This window comes from Cricetulus griseus, chromosome 5 (assembly GCF_003668045.3).
Source record: "Cricetulus griseus strain 17A/GY chromosome 5, alternate assembly CriGri-PICRH-1.0, whole genome shotgun sequence".
Taxonomy (NCBI): Eukaryota; Metazoa; Chordata; class Mammalia; order Rodentia; family Cricetidae; genus Cricetulus; species Cricetulus griseus.
Window position 1 is genome coordinate 121675699 of NC_048598.1, and position 19837 is coordinate 121695535.

The 19837-nt window shown below is 43.8% G+C and overlaps 1 protein-coding gene across 6 annotated transcripts in view; it reads right to left on the minus strand.

The window, feature by feature from the left end:
- Nucleotides 1-587: 587 nt before the first annotated feature.
- Pcnx1 (pecanex 1) overlaps nucleotides 588-19837 on the minus strand; it is a 141600-nt gene continuing 122350 nt past the window's right edge. For all 6 annotated transcript variants that reach the window (XM_035445621.1, XM_027418426.2, XM_027418425.2 and 3 more), the window contains 11 exons: nucleotides 17889-18104; nucleotides 15916-16169; nucleotides 13892-14122; nucleotides 11730-11830; nucleotides 10686-10836; nucleotides 7851-8081; nucleotides 6558-6832; nucleotides 4969-5174; nucleotides 2675-3117; nucleotides 1956-2096; nucleotides 588-1796 (listed from right to left, as the gene is read on the minus strand). In XM_035445621.1, the coding sequence (XP_035301512.1) occupies nucleotides 1656-1796; nucleotides 1956-2096; nucleotides 2675-3117; nucleotides 4969-5174; nucleotides 6558-6832; nucleotides 7851-8081; nucleotides 10686-10836; nucleotides 11730-11830; nucleotides 13892-14122; nucleotides 15916-16169; nucleotides 17889-18104 (2390 nt within the window). In that variant the 3' untranslated portion in view covers nucleotides 588-1655. The remainder of the gene's footprint in view (nucleotides 1797-1955; nucleotides 2097-2674; nucleotides 3118-4968; nucleotides 5175-6557; nucleotides 6833-7850; nucleotides 8082-10685; nucleotides 10837-11729; nucleotides 11831-13891; nucleotides 14123-15915; nucleotides 16170-17888; nucleotides 18105-19837) is intronic.

Genomic DNA, 19837 nt, shown 5'->3' on the forward strand with positions numbered 1-19837 from the left:
TAAACAATAAAGTTTGCAAAGTTTGAAGTCTACGGAAATGTCAATACAAGGCACATTGGGTTCTGAACGACCACTGATTTTTAAAACAACAAGAGAAAACACAAAGAGGGTTTGACACAGGTGTGGCAAGACTCCTCCGGGCTGCTGTTAGCTCTCATCCTGCCTCAGGTACTGTCAGGACACACATGACACCTGGATCCCAGTCAGTGTGAACAACAGCTCTCTCCTCTCACCTCAGAAGATATTACATCTGTGTGGCTAACACAGAAGCCACTGAGTAAACTGGCCAGTGCCACACGTTGGAATGGACACAGCTCAGACAGATAACCTGTTTCTTTCTGTGGTCTGTCCATGGGGACACAGATGGCTGCTCCCGGGTGCTCAGAGGAGATGGGCAATTTTCTTTGGAGTTTAAAACAAAGGGAATTTTAAGCATTTAAGAAATGCTTAAAGTTACAAATGAAAGCTAAACTGCATTTTGCATGCAGCCACACTGAAAATCCAAGGTACATATTTCCCTGAATACATGCTCCTTAAAAAAAAAAAAATCAACAATATAATTTATGAGACAACATGAATTAAGTCAATTTCAGTTATAAATATTTTAAATGACAGGTATACATCATAAATTATAGGAAACAAATTCAAGTAATAGAAAAAGAACACGGAAGAAGCAAAGTGCAGAGCCGCTAGAGACAACAAAACAAGAACTGCGCCACGCAGACAATTTTGTTTGAAAAATTTTACTTGAGAAACCAAACTTCATGTGAATAACTTCAAGAGCTAGGAACTCTTCAAATGAAAGGCAACTGATCCTTTAAGTTCCTGGGCCTTCATATCTTCTTCTTGAAAAGCAAAAGCATGTTCCAGAAGCGACTCCTCAGAGCCTGCCACCAGCTGGCAGTGAGATGTGACAGGGCAGCTGGCGGTGGCTCACCAGCTCTGAGAAATGCCAGGGATGGAGCTGTGTGTGTCCCCAGAGTCCAGCATACCAACAGAAGAGGGACAGCAGGTCCTGCTGGCTGTGTGTCAGGAAAGGGGGGGGGGGTTGCTAATCCTGAAGGCAATTTAAATAATGGTATTTTTTATATATATAAATAAATGTTCTGAGAAATCTCAGATTTAGTGCATTGCTGTAAAAAATTAGTGCAGTTTTTTTTCATTAAAGTTTTTAGCTTTCAAGGAATAAGATAAACCTACGTCTATTCATCATCTTTCTCACTGTACATTAAACTTTTACACTGTTATATGTCGAACTGAATGTTTCCATATGGGTTTGTTTGTAAAAACCATGGCCAATGGATCTTATTTTCTACGACAAAAACCATGGCAACTGTTTTTGGCAAATAAATTAGAAAAATATGAGCTCAGAGTTAGAGACAAGAGTCTGTGGGTTGGAGCACAATACATAGAGAGCCTTTCATAGACAGGCTCCAACAGAAGTTTGCCTTTCATGCAGCTAACTTAAAAAAATATTTCAGCTTTATTTGAGGGTAGAGACAGTGACAGGAGTCGGGGTGGAGGCGCTTAACCAAGCCACTGTTCAAGTCTTTGCTGTAAAGGGCAGGCGGTCCCCACAGGCGGATCTTCTGAAACCTTACTTCTCTCCGAGGACTGGGAAGCCAGAGAAAGGAATGCAGGTGTGCAATGCAGGCTCACACTTCTGCCCCCAGCTCTAGTACCCCAGTTTCAATTACAGTCACATATTTATCATCAATTTGGACCAGGAGCACTGCCTTGTCGATGTGGGACCTTGTACCTGGGTCTCTGCTGCAAGGCACCCATCGGTGAATCACCTATTAATCAGAACAAAAGGTGCAATCAGACCTTGAATGCACTCGTAAACTCGCCCCAGTGCAGATCTGCTAACGACTCAAGCAGGGAGACACAGATCAGCCCAAACCATGCATGGGTCTGAGGACAAAAGCACACAGTAACTTCTCGGGAGAACTTACATGGCCTTCCATGCCCTCCTGAGGACTCCAGTCTTTCCAGCTGTTTCTCCCAGCTTTTAACCGAATTCCTTCATCAGGCCACTGGAGCTCTTTCCTTTTTGACAGGTTAATCCCTTCCAGAATCTGACTGAGATCCACAATCTAAACAGATACCGAAGCATTATTTCCAATTCATATTTTCCCTTGATGGTGAAAAATCTAAGGCTAAACAAAATTTCTTTCATAGGACTCTGCATTTTAAATTCTCCAGGAAGAAAATCTAAACAGCCATGAGTCTAAACTTCCTTTTGGATTAACTTCCTGTGCTGACTCTGTATGGATGCTAACTAAGTGGGGACAAATATTACTGACACAAAGACTGGGACTTTCAGTGTTTTTTTTTTAGTATGATTTGAATATATATATGTATATGTTTTATTTGAGTTACAAACACATTTGAATTACACGACAACCCCAGTTCCCTTCTCCCTCCTCCCCTATCAGCCACCCCCCCAACTAAAACCCTACCTATCACATATCCTTTCTTCTAATCTACACCTGACTCAACCTTTCTGCTCCCTCATGACCTATGGTACTTTCAGGTTTTAAGTTGGCAAATTTCCCTAACTTTCCAAAGTGCTCTAAGCCTAAACAAATGACATTTTCACAGGAGACCCCCACTCAACAAGAAAGACATAAAAACAAAAGTGAAACAGCACAAACTCTCTCGGCCTACTCACCTGGACTCTGTAAACCACCTCCCCCTTACGGGCATGTGAACTGTTGGCAGGACTTAAGGTGCTGCCTGGCTGGGCCTCAGTGACACCGCTCTGGCTGCCCTCTGCCCCGAGAAAGCCCACGAGGGTGTGGTGCTTGCAGGCCGGGATGCTTTGGCTGGAGCTGCTGGAGGAGGGAAGGCTGTGCTGCACACAGGCCATGCCGCTCTGGCTGGTGGCTTCCATCTGGTTCACCATGGAGAGGCGGGACTGGATGGATGACGGCAAGTTTCTAAGCGATATTTGGCTGGTGGAGGATCGCCGACATGGCACAAACCCTGTGGTGGACATCCGGAGGGATGAATGCCGGCTGCTGTAGCAGTAGGAAGACTGGCTGGCCATGGAGGCTCTCGCAGGGGACTGTCTGACCAGACTGGACTGTACTGAGTGGGCGCTGTGGCTAGTGCCTGGCAGGAAACATCGAGAGCCGTCATCAACAGACGACAAGTCACACCTGGGCTGTGTGCTGCGTTTTCTTAACTGTCTCCCTAAGCAACCATCCCATAAATTTATAGAATTTAACATTTATGTCTAAAACTTTAAAGGTTATAAAAAAAGAAAAATTCCTGAGATCTGTTTTTTTTTTGTATTTCTATAAAATTTTTTTATTTCTTGAAGCTTTTTAAAATTCAAATTCTAGGGTATAAGAAAAAATAATTTACAGAAAATATCTGGATTTAAGGTTAGAATAAATTCTAAAATATTTTTTACAGAAATATTTCAGAGAAATAGAATTAAAAAAATAAGTGAGATGAACTATTTTTGGAATGAAAGAATCAGAAATGTTTAAAGAAACACTGTATGGGAATGGAGAGATGGCTCAGCAATTAAGAGCACTGGCTGCTCTTGCACAGACCTGGGTTCGATTCCCAGCCCCCATGTGGTAGTTCACAACCATCTGTAACTCCAGGGGCTATGATCCCTTCTTCTGACCTCCACAGGCACACTGCACACAGTGCTGCACACACACATGCAGGCAAATGCTCATACACATAAAAGTAACAAAATCTTTCAACAAAGAAACAGTGCAGGGTCTTACATACATGTGGCATCTAAGAGTCAATCTCAGAGGCCAAGAGTAGACGGGCGGCTGATGGGACAGGATGGAAAGCAGGGAGCTGGGGAGCTCAAGGGCGACTGAAGAGGACTCCTGGAGGGGCACCATAGCACGGCGCTACAATTATTGCTAAGATTTGTGTGCCTGAAAGCTGCTTTGCAGACATAAATATTGCTACCACACCGTGGGGGGGGGGAGAAGAAGAAGAAGAGGGAGAAGAAGAAGAAGAAGAAGAAGAAGAAGAAGAAGAAGAAGAAGAAGAAGAAGAAGAAGAAGAAGAAGAAGAAGAAGAAGAAGAAGAAGGGGGGGGAAAAGGCTGTTAAGGAGCTTGGTTTAATCAAGAGGAAGGTGACAGGGGAAGCTCACAGGTGGAAGGCTCTGATCGCTGCGACTGCCCACTTGAAAAACACCTGCTGCAAAGATTCTCTGTACTAGGTGTCAAGACATTTACAAGGTCTGTTCTACTGAGTCCGTTTTTAAAGTATGCAGCCTAAGAAGGCACTGAGTGATTACAAAGATTTACATATAACATTCTATACGGTCAGAAGAAGCTGAGCTACTGTGCCACAGGAGAGGTTAGATAAAATACAACAATTAAATATTATTAGCTTAAAAATGTAATATATAGAAGCTGGAGATGGCTCAGAGGTTAAGAACACTGGCTGCTCTTCCAGAGGCCCTGAGTTTAATTTCCAGCAACCACATGGTGGCTCATAACCATCTATAATGAGATCTGGTGCCCTCTTTTGGCCTGCAGGCAAACACTAGGCAGAACACTGTATACATAATAAAATCTTTAAAAAATGTTTATATATATAATGTTTATATATATATGATACATAAACATATATATATAGTTGTATTTGTTTTTTTTGTTTTTTTTTTTTGTTTTTTGAGACAGTCCCCCACCCTCACTCTCCTGGCTGTTCTGGAACTCAGAGATGCCCACCTCTGTCTCCTGAGTGATGAAATTAAAGGCATGCATCACAAACCTGTAATATTTTGAGTAAAGCATGTGAAGTACAGGATTTATACATGTGTATCAATGACGGATAAAACCAATGGTATATATAATGCACTACTAGATATCAAGCAAACACTGTATTTCCATGTAACAACACACACTCCTCCTTTACACATACACACACTGGTCAGATGGTTAAGGGGCTAGCATCTAACAGAACTTTGTCTTATAAGTTACCTAGTGTTGGAGGATACGGTGTAGTGGGTGGGTGCAGTCCCGATCCTGCTGCCTGCCCGGGGTTCCCAGTGCTTCCCTGGGACACATTGCTGTGGGGATCACTGACAGTGGGTGCATTGTTACCAGGACAGGAAGTCCCACCTCCAGTGTCAGAATCTTCAATATTGCCACCACTGTTACAGCCAGCTCCACAACCTTTCCTTAACCTGGAGACAAATTCCAAGGCAGGAAGCATTAGTCCTGTGTCACTTCAAAATCAATCCTCTATTCTGTTTCCACTCTTCTGAGGTACCAGTACTGTCATGTCTACCTTCCAGAGCCTTTATGATACAATCACGATCAGGAACAAGTCCCCTCCAAAGAATGGTTTGAGAAGCACCCCCCACCCCAAGTCCTCCCGCCAACTACAGTTCTGCACCCATTGTCTGTACAGCACAATGAAGACCTGTGCAGAATACAGTTGTGCCACCAGGACTCCAGCTGAGATCAGCAGTCTTTGTTACTGAGACAGGTCCTCATTCTGTAGCCCAGACTGCTCAAGGATTCTGTATATATCCTTGAATTCTCAGCAATTCTCCTGCTTCAGTCCCCTGAATGCTGGGATCACAGGTATGAGCCACCACACCAAGCTTTGGCAACAGAATTCTTGCCAGTATCTGCTGAGCAAATCAAGACCCAGTTTGTCTCCACTGTGGCTCTATCTGTTGCTAGAAAGCTGTTTCATCTTTCCTGTTTGGTTTTTGTCATTTTAAATATAGGAAGACTGACAGCTGCCCAGACTGGGCATGTTTACCTCAGTTTGGCACTGAACACCCTGCACCAAGGAGGCCCTTGGTCCCAGGGAAATCATAACCTATCTCTATGCAATTTCTCCCAGGCAGGAAACTCAATTTCTTGTAGGAAATGCAGGTAACATAGAGGTTTTCTGAAAATAAAATCCCTGTGGACACTCTCCTGGTTTATGTTCTGTTAGATGGTAATATAACCCGAATTTTTAAGCACTGGCTTGTCCTTGGAAAATTTAAAGACACCATTAAGAGTCTGTGGCTCTAGCTAATATTCCGTTTCCTTATGCTCTAAGAACAATGATCTGTAGTTGTCTTTACTGTCCACTAATCTATGGTGCACCTATTCCCTATGTCAGACTTCACCAGACAAAAGGCAGAGGGAAATGCCACACACATACTCCAACACACTACGGAATTGCATCTGGGTGATGACTGGACTGTTGCAATGCTCGTGGCACAACCAGATGTGTGGAGTGCTCCCTGCTGCTGGGAAGGGGTGCATGAGCAAAGGAAGCAATCCACGTGCAAAGTTCCAATGCCTTTCCCTTAGGAGAGGCAAGATGCTGCAGCAGAGTAAGGATATTAAAAAGGGAGTGGTAAAGTTCACCACAGGTACATCAGCTCCAGCATTAGCCAGAGCCTGACATAAGGTTTATCTCCGTTTCTGAAGATAAGGGGAGCGTTATGTGTGCGTTATGCCCTGGCAGCCCATCTTCTCTATGAGCTTTCTAGGTGAGCTGACAGACACTGCTGAGACCGAGAGGCCCAGGGTGCAACACCCTTGAAAGACATAACCAATACCTGTGCCAGGTGGACACTATGAAGTTCCGGATATTTCCCAAGCTGATTGGTCCCCCAAGAATTTCTTTGAGCTGGTCATGGCTGTCAGAGTAAGACGTTGTCAAGGGCGACACAAAGATCGGGTAGCCAATAGGCTGATCACAAGACGAGTTTATCATGTTTCTCAGAGCCTGCTTTGCATTCTGGATGCTGCCTCTCTCGGGGTTTCGGTTCCGGAGGAAAACAAGCTCCTGCTGCTGCCCTGCCCAGAGACCTCGGACACATTCCTTATTCACCTAGGGGACAGGAAAGGGCAAAGACAAAGGTCAAGAAAGAAGTGCAGAAACAGGTGACACACAGTGTGGTGACCAACTGAGAAGCTATACAAACAAGGAGCTAGCATATGTCCCTTCATGGACAGCTGACTGCTAGGTAATTAGCACCTACAGTATGTTTTTTCTTGTTACACCTTCTAAAAATGCTAAGTAAAATGCAGTCCATTTCGTTTGTCAAGCTAGTGAACTAGATGGGAATGACAGGCAATGCATATTTCAATCTGAGACGATGCTTGTCATATTCTGGGGTTGATTAAAAGATTAGATAAAGACTGCTGATTGACAAGATGGTTCAGTGGGCAAAGGTATTTTCTGTGAAGCCTGGTGCATGAGTGTGATCCCTGGGACCCACCTGGAATGGTGGAAGCTGTTCTCTAGCTTCCATATAAACTCAGCACAACGGGGCGTGTGCATTCACATGTACAGACATGCACACACACTTTTAAAAGAGATAAAAGTGAATCATCATAAATGTCCAATTTCAAAAACCAAAGTTCCTAAGCCCTTAAACATTTACACTCTCTCTCTCTCTCTCTCTCTCTCTCTCTCTCTCTCTCTCTCTCTCTTTCTCTCCAATGCACACGTGTGCAGAATGAGTGACAGTGGGAGAGAATTTAAGGAACAACCCATTTACAGTTCTCTTTAAATCACAATGGCACAAGGCACAAGCTTTGTTATTCTCTTTTAACTGAGCAGAGCACCTCATTCGCAATGGAGTGATGGCTTTTAAAGAAGGAATACTACTCAGATTTCATTCATAATGGCTAAGAGACTACCAACCTGAAATAAACTAAACAAACTAAAGGCTTTATAGCATCAAAGAAACCCTCACAGGGCGAGGGAGTTGCCAATAAGTAAGTGAGTGTTCATAAACCACTGCTAATCTTTAAGTGTAAACAGGGCCAGTGACACTTCAGAGGCTGGATTAAGACACACAACCGCAACTCTTCCTAGCCACAGGTCAGTGCCCCAGACTCACCTTAATGACCCTGAAACTCAGGTGGCGTCGGTTGAGCATAATGATCTTGTACTCATTGGTGCCGTCATCCATGACATGCCGCAGAGCCAGCAAGGAGGGAGAGTTGGCAAGGACTGCACTCCGCCACGCAGGGTCCCCTTCATGGGCTATTACAAGGTTCTTTTCATGAGACACGATGGCTTCATAGAGCACAGTGGGGTCATCATACTCATCTGGAGAAGTGAAATGATCCTAAACACAGAAATACACAGAAATGCCAAGGGTGGGTTTGTTTGTTTTTTTTGGGGGGGGGTTGTTTAGGAAAAAGGAAAGTACTTCTAGGCTGATAAGCAAATTGGACATGCTCTTTACTGTTCTACTAACTGGGTTAGGGATGGATTTGTTGCTGTTCTATACATGTCTAAGCTCTAACCAACTCTACCTCCAAAGTTTTACGCAATTAAGCATCATTTCCAAGTTTTATAAATTGTCTTTTTATCTCTTTCAAGGCAGTTTTCACGTATTTACTTACACGTTTAAAATGTGTTACTGTGTGTGTATGGTATGTATGCACGTGGTGGTCACAACAACTCGAGGAGTTGGTTCTCCCTTCCACCCTACCGTAGGTTCTGAGGACTGAGCTCAGGTCTTCAGGTTTGTGCAGCAAGTGCCTTCACCCACTGAGTCAGTCACTGCCCCCACAGAGTGTTTTTTACTTCACTGTCACAAGTTAAGGAAGAGCCTCAAAAGGTCTCTAGATTGTGTCCTTTATAAGCTAAATAAACTTTCCATAAAGCCACACATCTGTAATAGCTGCAACATGCCACTTATCCTGCCCTTGTCCTTTCCCTAGATGTGACTGTACGTAGATTAGGTGTCCCAGTCTTCTTTGTCTCAATAACCATGCAGCCCTATGATGGACGTTTGCTGTCTATTGTCTGCAAGACTGAGGCAGGAAATGTGAATGAAACACAATCTCCAAGTTAACAGGGGCTGTAAGACACACGAAGTCATCATAGCTCCGACCGGCATACCATTCAGGAGATGGAGCTGCCTGACTGGTGGCTTTCCCATGTAGTTAGAAGACTGATACAGGCCTACATTCATCCCAGCTTGGCCCTAGTAACTAGAGTTCATGCCCTGCTAGGAGGAGCAGGGGTGAAAAGCCAGTCTGCAGACGCAGAGTGCAGCCTGCCCTGGGGTGGGATCTGTGGAAATGATGCTTCGCATCTGAGTGATGAAGCCTCGGTGTCCTGTCCTCTGGTTCCCCATTACATTCATCTGTCAAGGAGGTTGGCTAACACCCGCACTTCACAGGTATCCAGACTGAAGCTCAGTGGGGGCAGAACTGCTTCCCAGGTCAGAGTTCACAAATGGTGATGCCAGGTCAACACAGCTTCCAAACCTGGAGTCATCTCTTTTTCAGTGAAAATTTTATTAAGTTTCAATTCTTTTTAAATTTTGTGTATAGGTATGTTTGTGTATAGTATGTGCATGTGAGTGCAGGTGCCTGAGGATGTCAGATCCCCTGGAGCTGGAGTTAGAGGCAGTTGTGAGCCACCTGTATGGGTGCTGGGGATTGAAGCTGGGTCCTCTGTAAAATGCAGTGTGAATTCCTAACTGCTGAGCTTTCTCTCTAGCTCCATGGAATAATCTCTTATCCAATAATCTTGGACCCCTGCATCTACGGAATCTTCTAAAGGCTGTAACCTGCCTAACTGACTCTATTAACTCAATGCTCCTAACCTCTCTGCATTGTTCCTGACAACAGACAAGGCACATCATCCATGGAGCTGCCTTTGGCAAACGATTACCACGGGCAGAGATCCCTCCACCCGTCTCTGCTTACTGGAATCAGTACAGTTACTGGGATGAGAGAGGAAGTTGACACTGGTAATAGACACACTCTTGATAGGTCAGACACAATGCTATCAGGCATGCTAACTGCAGATTTCACCATTGTTCAAATACTTCTTTTCACTGGCTTAACCCATAGAAAACTGGAAGCTTTTATGCTGCAGTCTTGTGTATAAGTCTGTAATCCCAGCTACTCAGGACACTGAGGCAGGAGGATTGAAGATTTAAGAACTGCCCAGGCTCCAAAATGAGTTCAGACCCAGACAGGACAACCTAAGGAGACTTTCTCTGTCTCAGAGAGTACTGAGGAAACATCTCGGTGGCAGAACACTTACTTGCCTGGAGTGCATGAGGCTCTAGTTTAATCCCTTGGTACAGTACCTCACCCCAACTAACTCGCTCACCGCCTTTTCTTTTAAATGTACTGAATTTTGTCTCAAAACTCTGTAAGTATAGTTGATGGCGTGACCAGAGGAACAAGTGCCAATACATAAGTACACAGTGTATTCTTCAAGGGATCTAGGGCTTTGCAAATACATTTGGGGGTCAAATTTTCCTGCATTTCCCAGTCGGACTGTTAGAGATCACTGAGCCTGCCCTGACTGCCTGCTACGGGAGCACCTTGAGCAGAAGGCAGCAGCATGGCACCCTCCTGAGGAGTCACGAAGCACTGTGCCTGCCATGTGTTTGCTGGGATAAGGGAGGGGAGCTGCAATAGCATGAAGTCAAACAAGCATTTCAGGGGTACAGACCGTTCCTTTCAGTCTGCCAGTACTCCCTGGGTTATGAATGCTAACAGACACCAATACTGAAACTTACTACTACTGTTACCATGAGAAACAGGTTCAGGCTTCTGGGATTTAACACCTTGTTAGGCTTTTCCCAGGTTCTAAAGGCCTTTCCAAAGGTTCCCCAAAACATAGCATGAAAATCAAACCATGAAGAATCAGCAAACCCCTGACATGAATTAATAATACACACAACCAACTCATCTCTTACCTGATGGAGTTTAATGGACATACGAATTCCAGGCACTACAACTTTTCTCAGCAGTTCCATGTCAGCAAAAATCCACTCATCTCGGACTGAAGAAATTCTGAAGTCCCCTTTAAACAGGGCGTGCAATCCATAGAGGAACGACTCCAGGTTACTATACGGTGGAGACAAAGGGCACACGTTCTGACAAATGTCTCCATGACACTGACTCTTGTACCGGCTCTGCATCAGAACTGTCTAGAGTGTTTTGAAAGTAGGAACTGAAGTCCAGCTCCTAAGGGAGACTCACAGGAAATGGGTCCTGTTTGACTGGGAGCCTTGCTTACAAACCATGGTAATAACTCATAGAGACAGACAACACACAGACAGCCTATGTGTTGAAGGAAATTAAGGAATCTAATGTAAAACATGTAATCAGAAGAAATTTAAAATAGGAACTATTCCACACTACATTAAGTGATCTAGGTAGAGATTATAAAGAAGTATAGAAAAATAAGCCAGGGAAATTAGAAAAATAGATAAAATATAAGGACATCAATCAAATCTTACAGAGTGATCATAAAATACTTTAAATCTATTAAATTGTCACAATTGGTAGCTATTATCACAAGTGTGAATTTTAAAAGTCAGTTAGCTACTATAAGATGTTCAGCAAGAACATTTATAGAAAAATGAAATCCGCAGAAACTTTGCAGTAAAATAGCCCAAAATAAATGTTTCGAAATCCAACCAACTAAGCAAATAAAACACACTTAGTCTAGGTCACAGAGAGCTTCTCATGCTTGCTTCGTCTTCTTTTTAAAATGTTTTCTTCTATTGTGTGTGTGCTTTATCTCCATGTGTGTCTGTGCACCACACACCTGCCTAGTGCTCACAGAGGGCATCAAACCCCCAAACTGAGTTACAGATAGTTGTGAGCCACTATGTGGGCTGAGAATTGAACCCAGGTCTTCTGGAAGAGCAGCCAGTGCTCTTAACCACTGAGCCGTCTCTCTTTAGCCCCATCCCCTCCCCAATACCTTCTTGAAAACAGAGATGCCTCTTTACCTGGACATATGGTGGGAGGCCGTTCCCAAAGCTCTTCGTCCCAGAACACAGAGTCCATAACAAAGAGTCACCAGGGATGAATCTTTGTCTACATCTAGTGGCTTTAAAAATAAACATTAGATATCAGAAAGCTATGTAAGTATGTAGCGAATCAGACACTATCCAATGGGTAAGTCAGAGACAGATAAGGACAGGGCTGAGTTCTACAATCAGAAGAGTTCTGTTGATGGAACCCTGCTTCGGAAGGAGACTGGAGAGAATGAAGCAGGGGCCTGCCACACCAGTGAGTGTCACTGAGCTTGGAGTCAGTGCGTCTTAGGTTGGGGGGGCGGTCCCGGGAAGGAGACTCTAAGAGCACAATGCTTGCTCTTAGGGAGATGGGGATGACTCTGATTTGATTAAAGAAAAACTATAGCAGAAGACAGAGTATATGGCTGGAAAATGCCACTAATAACTTGATTCTAAAGGGACTACATGCAATGGGTGGAATATACCCAAGGGCTGAGTGGGTGACAGTAAGCTGGGACACCCAGATTGGAAGTGGGCCTCAAAAATATTTATTTTATGTGTATGAGCATTTTGTCTGCGCATATGTATGTGTACACATGCATGCCTGAGGAGGCCAGAAGAGGGTATTGGATCCCCCAGAACTGAGTAATGGACGGTTGTGAACCACCATGTGTGCTGGGAACCAAACTCAGGTCCTCTGTAACAACAGCAAGTACACCTAAATGTAGAGTAACCCTGATTAAGAGGTACTGCTAGCCATGCCCGTTTGGGCCTGGTCAGAGTAACTCCACTTTGTAAGTGAGCCATCCCAACCCCCAAGGTGAGACTCTTGAATACATGATGTATGGGGACAAACTAAGACTTCTTCATGCTGTGTCCAACCTTCCAATAACCTGAGAGTACTTGAGGATGGAGGCTATTTCTGAGTGAGAAAATAGTATAATTCGATACTATCTAAGCCAGAAAAGGGATATTATAACACGCCCACATGCCCTAAATGCCCTCCAAATTTGAAAACATGGAAGAAGCCCTTAAGTACATTTCATGAATAAAAAACAAATGGAACAAAACCACCCGCCTGTGACATGCTGGTGTGCCAAATGCTGCAGTGACCTGCCCTACTAGAAGGGTGTTTTACCTACTCATCATTTCTTCTTTAGAACAAGTGATTCTGATCACTTGCTACACTTTGCTACATATCTAGTGTAACTGTCAAGGCGACCACTCAGAGAGGAGGCACAAAAGCACCCCATTCCTACTGATGAGAAGGCGCTAAGATGGCAGGAAGTATCTGGAAAGTAAGGGCTAATGGTTCACTAACCCTGCAGGCACTAGCTGTCAAGGTTTGCTAACCCTAGGATAGGATACCAAGTACATAGGATGCTGGGCGCTCAGCCCCAAACACTTGCCCTGAGGAGGCAGCGAGACCTGACAACAGTTCTTGGGGTCTTGCGAGTCTGGCTAGGGGCATGGCAGTACTATAAGCCTAGAAGAAACAGTAGTTGGAAAGTCTGTACTTCATCTTCCTTTAGGGTTAGGACAAGTTGTCCTAATGTGCGCGTAGGGTAAAGGGAGACTCCTATTTTATGTCTGTGGTCTGGATTTTTGGAATCAGAATTTCCTGGGAGAGGCCTAAAAATCTTTATTTTCAAAGAGCATAGTTAATTTTTATCTAATTTTGTACGGAAAGTCCTAGGCGTACCCTCTCCAACAGCAGTCACAGCTGCACAAGCTGTTTAAAAGGATTACTGCTAATCAAACATGTTAAAGCCAACGTGATACCAAACTGCAGCAGACACATTCACCATGGCTGGAAGTGCTCAAAGACGGCACTGGTCTACACTTTGCATTTGGGACAAACATAGTTAAGTCTGGTGGGCAGTGCTTAAGGACTAGATTTTGGAGTCTGCATGGAATCAGAACTTGTGAACAGCATGCTGCCTGGACAGTCAGGATGCTGCAAAAGGAAGCAGGACTATTCTTCAGCTGCCTTGGCAGAGTTGGCTTGGCCCACACATTCTGAAGTAGACATGCTGCCCAACCCAGAGGATCTGAGAAGTGCAGGAAAAGCTGACTCACAATAACAGGATATTCTTCCCTGTTTTGTTAAAACCTGGATTCAGGGAGTTGCAAAGGACATGCAACAGCCTTACCTTTGCTCTCCGGGAGGAGCAGTACTCTATCCAGTTGAGGTAAATCACACAGAAACTCTCCCGAGATATGCCTGCCAGACGATGGTCATAGTCTTCATCGATGTTTGGGTTAAAGGTCGGGTCCACATCAACATAATTTCGATCTGCACACAGACGTAGTCCTTCCTGCATTGTCTCATTCGCCAGCCACTCCTCTAACTTAGAAGAGGTTGTGACATAATAAATGATCCCCTAATTAAAAAACACAGGGAATTCCAGTCAAATCACAATGTAAATTCATTCAATTTTTTTTACCATCTACAGATAATATGGCTCAAAATATTTTAACACCATGTTCTATGCCTACATTTTAAGAAAGCTACTTCAAGCCTTCCTAAATGAAAACACCATCCAATACTTTAAAATCACAACCATTGTAAGAGCCAAAGTTAATGCCCAAGGACTAGGTAACTTCCTAGAATGCTGGAAGCTGTAGCTCTTCGGAAATAACAAACCACATTTTCACTTCCCCAAACAAGTGTGTTTGAACCAACTGCACTGGATGTGCTTGATCACATGTAGGCGGGAGGGTCACAGGCAGGAAACGTGTCAAGATGTATGCTTGCCCCTGACTGGATTTGATGGGATTTGTAATGATTGTGGGTTTTGGCTTTTAAGCCCCTTCAAAACAACTTGTGGCCACTCAATGGGAACTCAGAGGTAGACCTGACCAGAGTTCAACTTTGTGGTCAGTATTTAATTAAAGCTTGCTTCAATTTATGGAATTGATCTTTCTCTCAGGAATCTCAGAATTAACACCTTAAATTCAGTAAGGCAACTTGTAGTCTATCAGTTTCAGTGTTTGAATTCAGGATATTTTTAAAGGGGTGAAAAATTACTATGCTGCATTTGTTTTGAAAAATTTCTCATAAAAAGTTAAAATTTTGGTGTTCATAGGTCAAGTGAAAGAAATAAAGTCAAAACACAATTATAAAGGGAGGCGCATACTCACATGAATGCATGCAGACACACATACACACACACACACACACACACACACACACACACACACACACACACACACACACACACACACACACGTAAGCACAAATACCCAAGTTAAGAAAATGTTGTAAATCAAGTTCTTTGGCTTCTTGGGTTTAACCAAATGGAAGGCTCAAGGTTCATCAAAACCAGTGAAACTAATGTGGAACTTAAGTGTTTACAATGTAAAATACAAAAAATTCAGATGTGGGAATCATGACTTACCACATGCCTCACTTAAAAATACTGACTTAGCTGGGCCTCATGTGACACCTTTAATCCCAACAGGGAGACAGAGGCAGTAGGTCTCTGAGAATTCCAGGCCAACCTGGTCTAGATAACAAGATCTACTGGGGCAGCCAGAGCTACACAGTGATACTTGGTCTCAATGAAACAAAACAACAAAAAACTGTCTTTGCTTATAAAGGACTAACCTTGGCCAGAGAGGGGTCTGGCTTTGCCCTCAGGCCTGGTAAGTCTTTGCTCTCTGGGATAGAGCTCCACAGTCTCAACATGACCTTGAGAAGTCCTGGAAACTTGTGTCAGCTCCACCTGACTGCAGATCTGGGTGTCTTAGGAGCTGTGCAAGTGTCTGCATGTGCTTGACACTTAATCGTCTTCAACCACAAGCTACGATGCCAGCTATTAATGGAACAAGCAATAGCGAGACCTTCATGGGGCCGGGGGAGGGGGGGGGATTACTAGTTTTTTCCATAGGTATTTTTAATTGACCTCTCTGGATACTAGAAAATTCAGAAGCAACTCACAAGTTTGAGAGGCTAGGAAGAGGTAAGTAGGTTAGTAGTGAGTATTCACCTAGCTCTGAGCTTCATCTTTGCTATTGGCATAGTGAAAATTAATGGAGGAATGCACACATGAATGAGTGAATAAAAATGCACACTGGCCTGTGTGTGTACATGTGCGTGTGTGCATTTGCCTGTCGTTTCTTTCCCAAGAAACCCGTCAGGTGCTTAGAGGTCTAAGCAGGCACACACCCTTACCTTGACGTAGTAAGTGGTAAGTACTCTGCGAAGATCAAAGACTTGAAGCATGGAAGCAGCACTATTGTCAGTGATGCTGTAGCCCTCCAGAATATACTTAGTGACGACCACTTCCCAAGCCAGCCAGCGCTGGCCAAATGCCGCGTTAAAGGAAAGCACATGAGGAACATGGCCAGGCTCACAACAGCAAAATCCTTCATCTTCTTCCACACCTTCTGTGATGGCTTCCACTTCTCGCTGCTGACAATAGGTACCTTAAAAAAAGACAAGACCATTATAGACAAAGGCAAAAATAAATAAATAAATAAATAAAGCAACTGGGAAAAATGAATGCCTACTGAGCACAAACAATTTAGAAAAGACACATTTTACAGCAATTCAGAGTATATGACTGATTTGCCTTAGAGTATTCATCACCAAACTGCAGCAAAATCCAGAATCCAGGCAGACTCCATCATCTCCAGGACCACTGCACGCGTTAGCACACTGAAGACCTGGGATTTATGTTATAAAGTGGTTCTTTAATTCTGACTAATGGATTTCCAAAACTTTTTAATGGGCTTATAATTGCATCAATTTCAAGCAAAGGAGAAAGGAGTAAATGTTCATCTCCTAAGGATGTGCTGTGCACTGAACACAAGCCAACAGTGGAAGGGCGCTGCCCATCAGGGTGGGCCTTCCCACCTAGATGAGCTCCACGGCAACAGACACAGAAGAAGCACCCTTTGTTCATACCCTGGGCACTTCTCAAACCAATCAACTTGACAAGAAGCTATCCTGATTGGCTTTTTCCAAGAAAGTGTTTTCTTGTTTTCCATTACAAACTAAAAACACCCCAAAGAACTTCTTGGAAAGGCTAAAACTCTTCAGAAATGTCCAAGTCTGAATGTTCCTGATCAGAAATATATTCAATAACAAAATTTGACATTTCCATAAAGCAAGCTTCATGTGTACTACTCATGTATACCAGCTAGTTATTTTTGCGGGATTTGATAACACAATTTCTGAATGTATGATTTTCTGTGTAGAATGAATTGGTCTGTCTGCACATGAAGTTGCAGAGAGCTGGTGGGAGGGGCAATGAGGAGCAACTTTAACGGGACTGAAGGTTTTACTTTGAAGTAATGACAATGTTTTGGAACTAGACAGAAATAGTGGCTGCACATTGTGAATGTACACTAAGGTCACCACTTCTTTTCTTTTTAAACGGTAGTTTTTAGGGTATGTGATTTCATTTCAATTGAAAAGACTATTGAGAGTCAAGTGTAGTGGCACACGCTTCAATCCTAGCACTGGGGAGGCAGAGGCAAGTGGAGCTCTATGAGTTTGAGGCCAGCCTGTGGACATAGTGAGTTCCAGGACAGCCAGAGCTACACAGTGAGACCCTGTCTTGAAAATAACAACAACAACAAAAGACTATTGAGGACAATGGCAGGGTGCTTTACCAACATGGCTCAGTTAACTATTTTCTGGTTCACAAAAACTCAAGTGTTCTATGCCTTTAGTACTTGAGCAAACATGTACAAGCGGTGACAAGGGGCCTGGCAAGAGAACAGAGCAAGGAGAAGTGACTTCAGGAAAACAGGCCAATCAATCACACACAGCACTCTTCTTTGAACAAGAAACATGGGTGGAGGAAGGTAATATTGTGCTACAGTCCCAAAGGTCTCTTCTTCTAACTCTCCCCCAGGACATTATTTTATGTGTATGTGTGTGTCCCTGAGTATATATGTATGTATACCACACGCATGCAAGTGCCTTTGGAGGCCAGAAGAGGGTGTCAGATCCCCAGAACTGGAAGTGTGAGCCACCTGATCTGGTTGGGAACGGAATCTGGGTCCTCTGGATGTGCAGCAAATGGTCTTTCTGGTTAAGCCATTCTCTAGCTGGCAATTCCGAAGCTTTTCATTTAGGATTTAGACATGCAAAACTTAGCTATCACTGTGAAAGTAAGAGATGAATGAGAGTCTTACCTCTGAACTCAAGTCCCCGCAGCTGGAAAGTGACCAGGCCGTTGCCTATCTCTATGAGGTGGACTAACGCATTGAGATAGTCAGAGGCAAGGATGAAACAGTCCCCGGTACTGTAGTTTCCCCATCTTCCTAACAGCAAATCACCACAGAGACTGTGCTGTAGGGATCTGGTTAAATGTTCATAGAAGATGGAATTTAGATTGTTGTCATCTGACCCTGTAAGAAGAGATTTTAAGAAGAGTTTACTTCACTTTAAGCACCTGTTGTATTGATGAATAATATCACTAAAAATACTGAAACTAGCTAGTCACAATGTGGGCTGCAATCCCAGTACCCAAGAGCAGAGGCAGGAAGATGCCACAAACTTGGGGCCAGTCTGGGCTACAGACTGAAACAAAACAAACAACCTAAAATTAAATTCCTCTTATGGCCGTGTTTACATTTATTACACAGGAAAAATATATGCCATATCCCTACAATTTATATACAAATGCAAAGCAGTGTTATGGTTTGCAAGCACAATGTCCCACAAAGGCTCATGCCTAGCTGGTGACATCAGTGGGAGGTGGTGAAAACAGGAGGTCGTTCTAAGTAGAAGGAAGTAAGGTGGTTGGCCATGCCAGCTGCCAGAAGCCCAGATCAGTGCCTAGCCCAACTGTCACTGAGAGGCCTCCATGGCAGCTGATCTGAACAGACACAGAGACGCACAGCCAACATTAGGCAGAGAGCCCGAACCGGAGATCTCCACTGGGTACCTCCCCTTGGAGCTCAGGGAACCCCTCAGAAGACAGGGAGGAAGACCAAAAGGTTGATCCTATGCCTATGAATGAACTCCAGTCTCCTCCTTCCTGCCTTATATTCCTCTCTCCCCCGCCCAGCCCTATCACTCATGTCTCCGCCTCCGTAGTGCTGGGATTAAAAGCATATGACTCCCAAGTACTGGGATTAAAGGTGTGAGCCACCACCACCTGGTTCTGTTTCTCTTTTAGACTGGATGAACCTTGTGTAGCCCAGGATGGCCTTGAACTCACAGAGGCCTGCCTCTCCTTCCCAAGTGCTGGGATTAAAGGCGTGCACCACTACTGCCTGGCCTCTATGGCTAACTAGTGAGTGGCTAGCTCCACACTGACCTTCAGGCAAGCTTTGTTAGATCACAAACAAAATATCACCATACTTTTCCACTAAAAATATATAGGATACAGAATTCAAGAAAACAAAAGATCTGGTAAAGGAAGTTGCTAAGATTAAGTAACATTTTTAACACACAAGCAAAAGAACCAAAACAAAAAGAAATACGTGAAGGCTCCTATGAGGCAGATAAACTAAACACGCAGACACACAGCAGCAGCCCCTGCAGATCTGGACATGAGGTGATACTGAAGAAAAGCACTGGTGAAACCACCACCAATTCATGATGGATTACCAACTGTTACCTTTGTGGGCATCCTACCCACAGCAGCAACCCTGAGCTGCAGTCAGAGTATTAGAGAGAGGCAAATACTCAAGGCTTGGGAATGATTTTAAACCCACACTAACTAACTACACATTAAGACAATGAGGGGGAAATTCGAGTCTAATTGCATCTAGTTGTATGTCTGTCCATTAAAAGGGCCTGTGATTTCTTTCCAAGCATGGTGTTACTAGAGACCAAGAATCCCAAGCCTATGTGAGCACGTGCTGGAGATGAGGTGGTTTTTTTCCTCCATGAGGCTATAAGTGAGCAATCCCAAGTAAAGGGCTCTCCCTAGTTCAATTTCCTAATTGAAAATCAATTTGATTCTGAGTTTGGTTTCTCAGATGGATAGAGCATTTGAAGAGTTAAATGGAAACATATTCCAGTCTATTGGGGAGTAATGTTGATTAGTTTCCCGAGCTAATTAACTGATTCATTAGTCTTGAATAGTTGGAGCAGCAAAGTTCCCAGGAATAGGGTGATAAAATGAGATTTT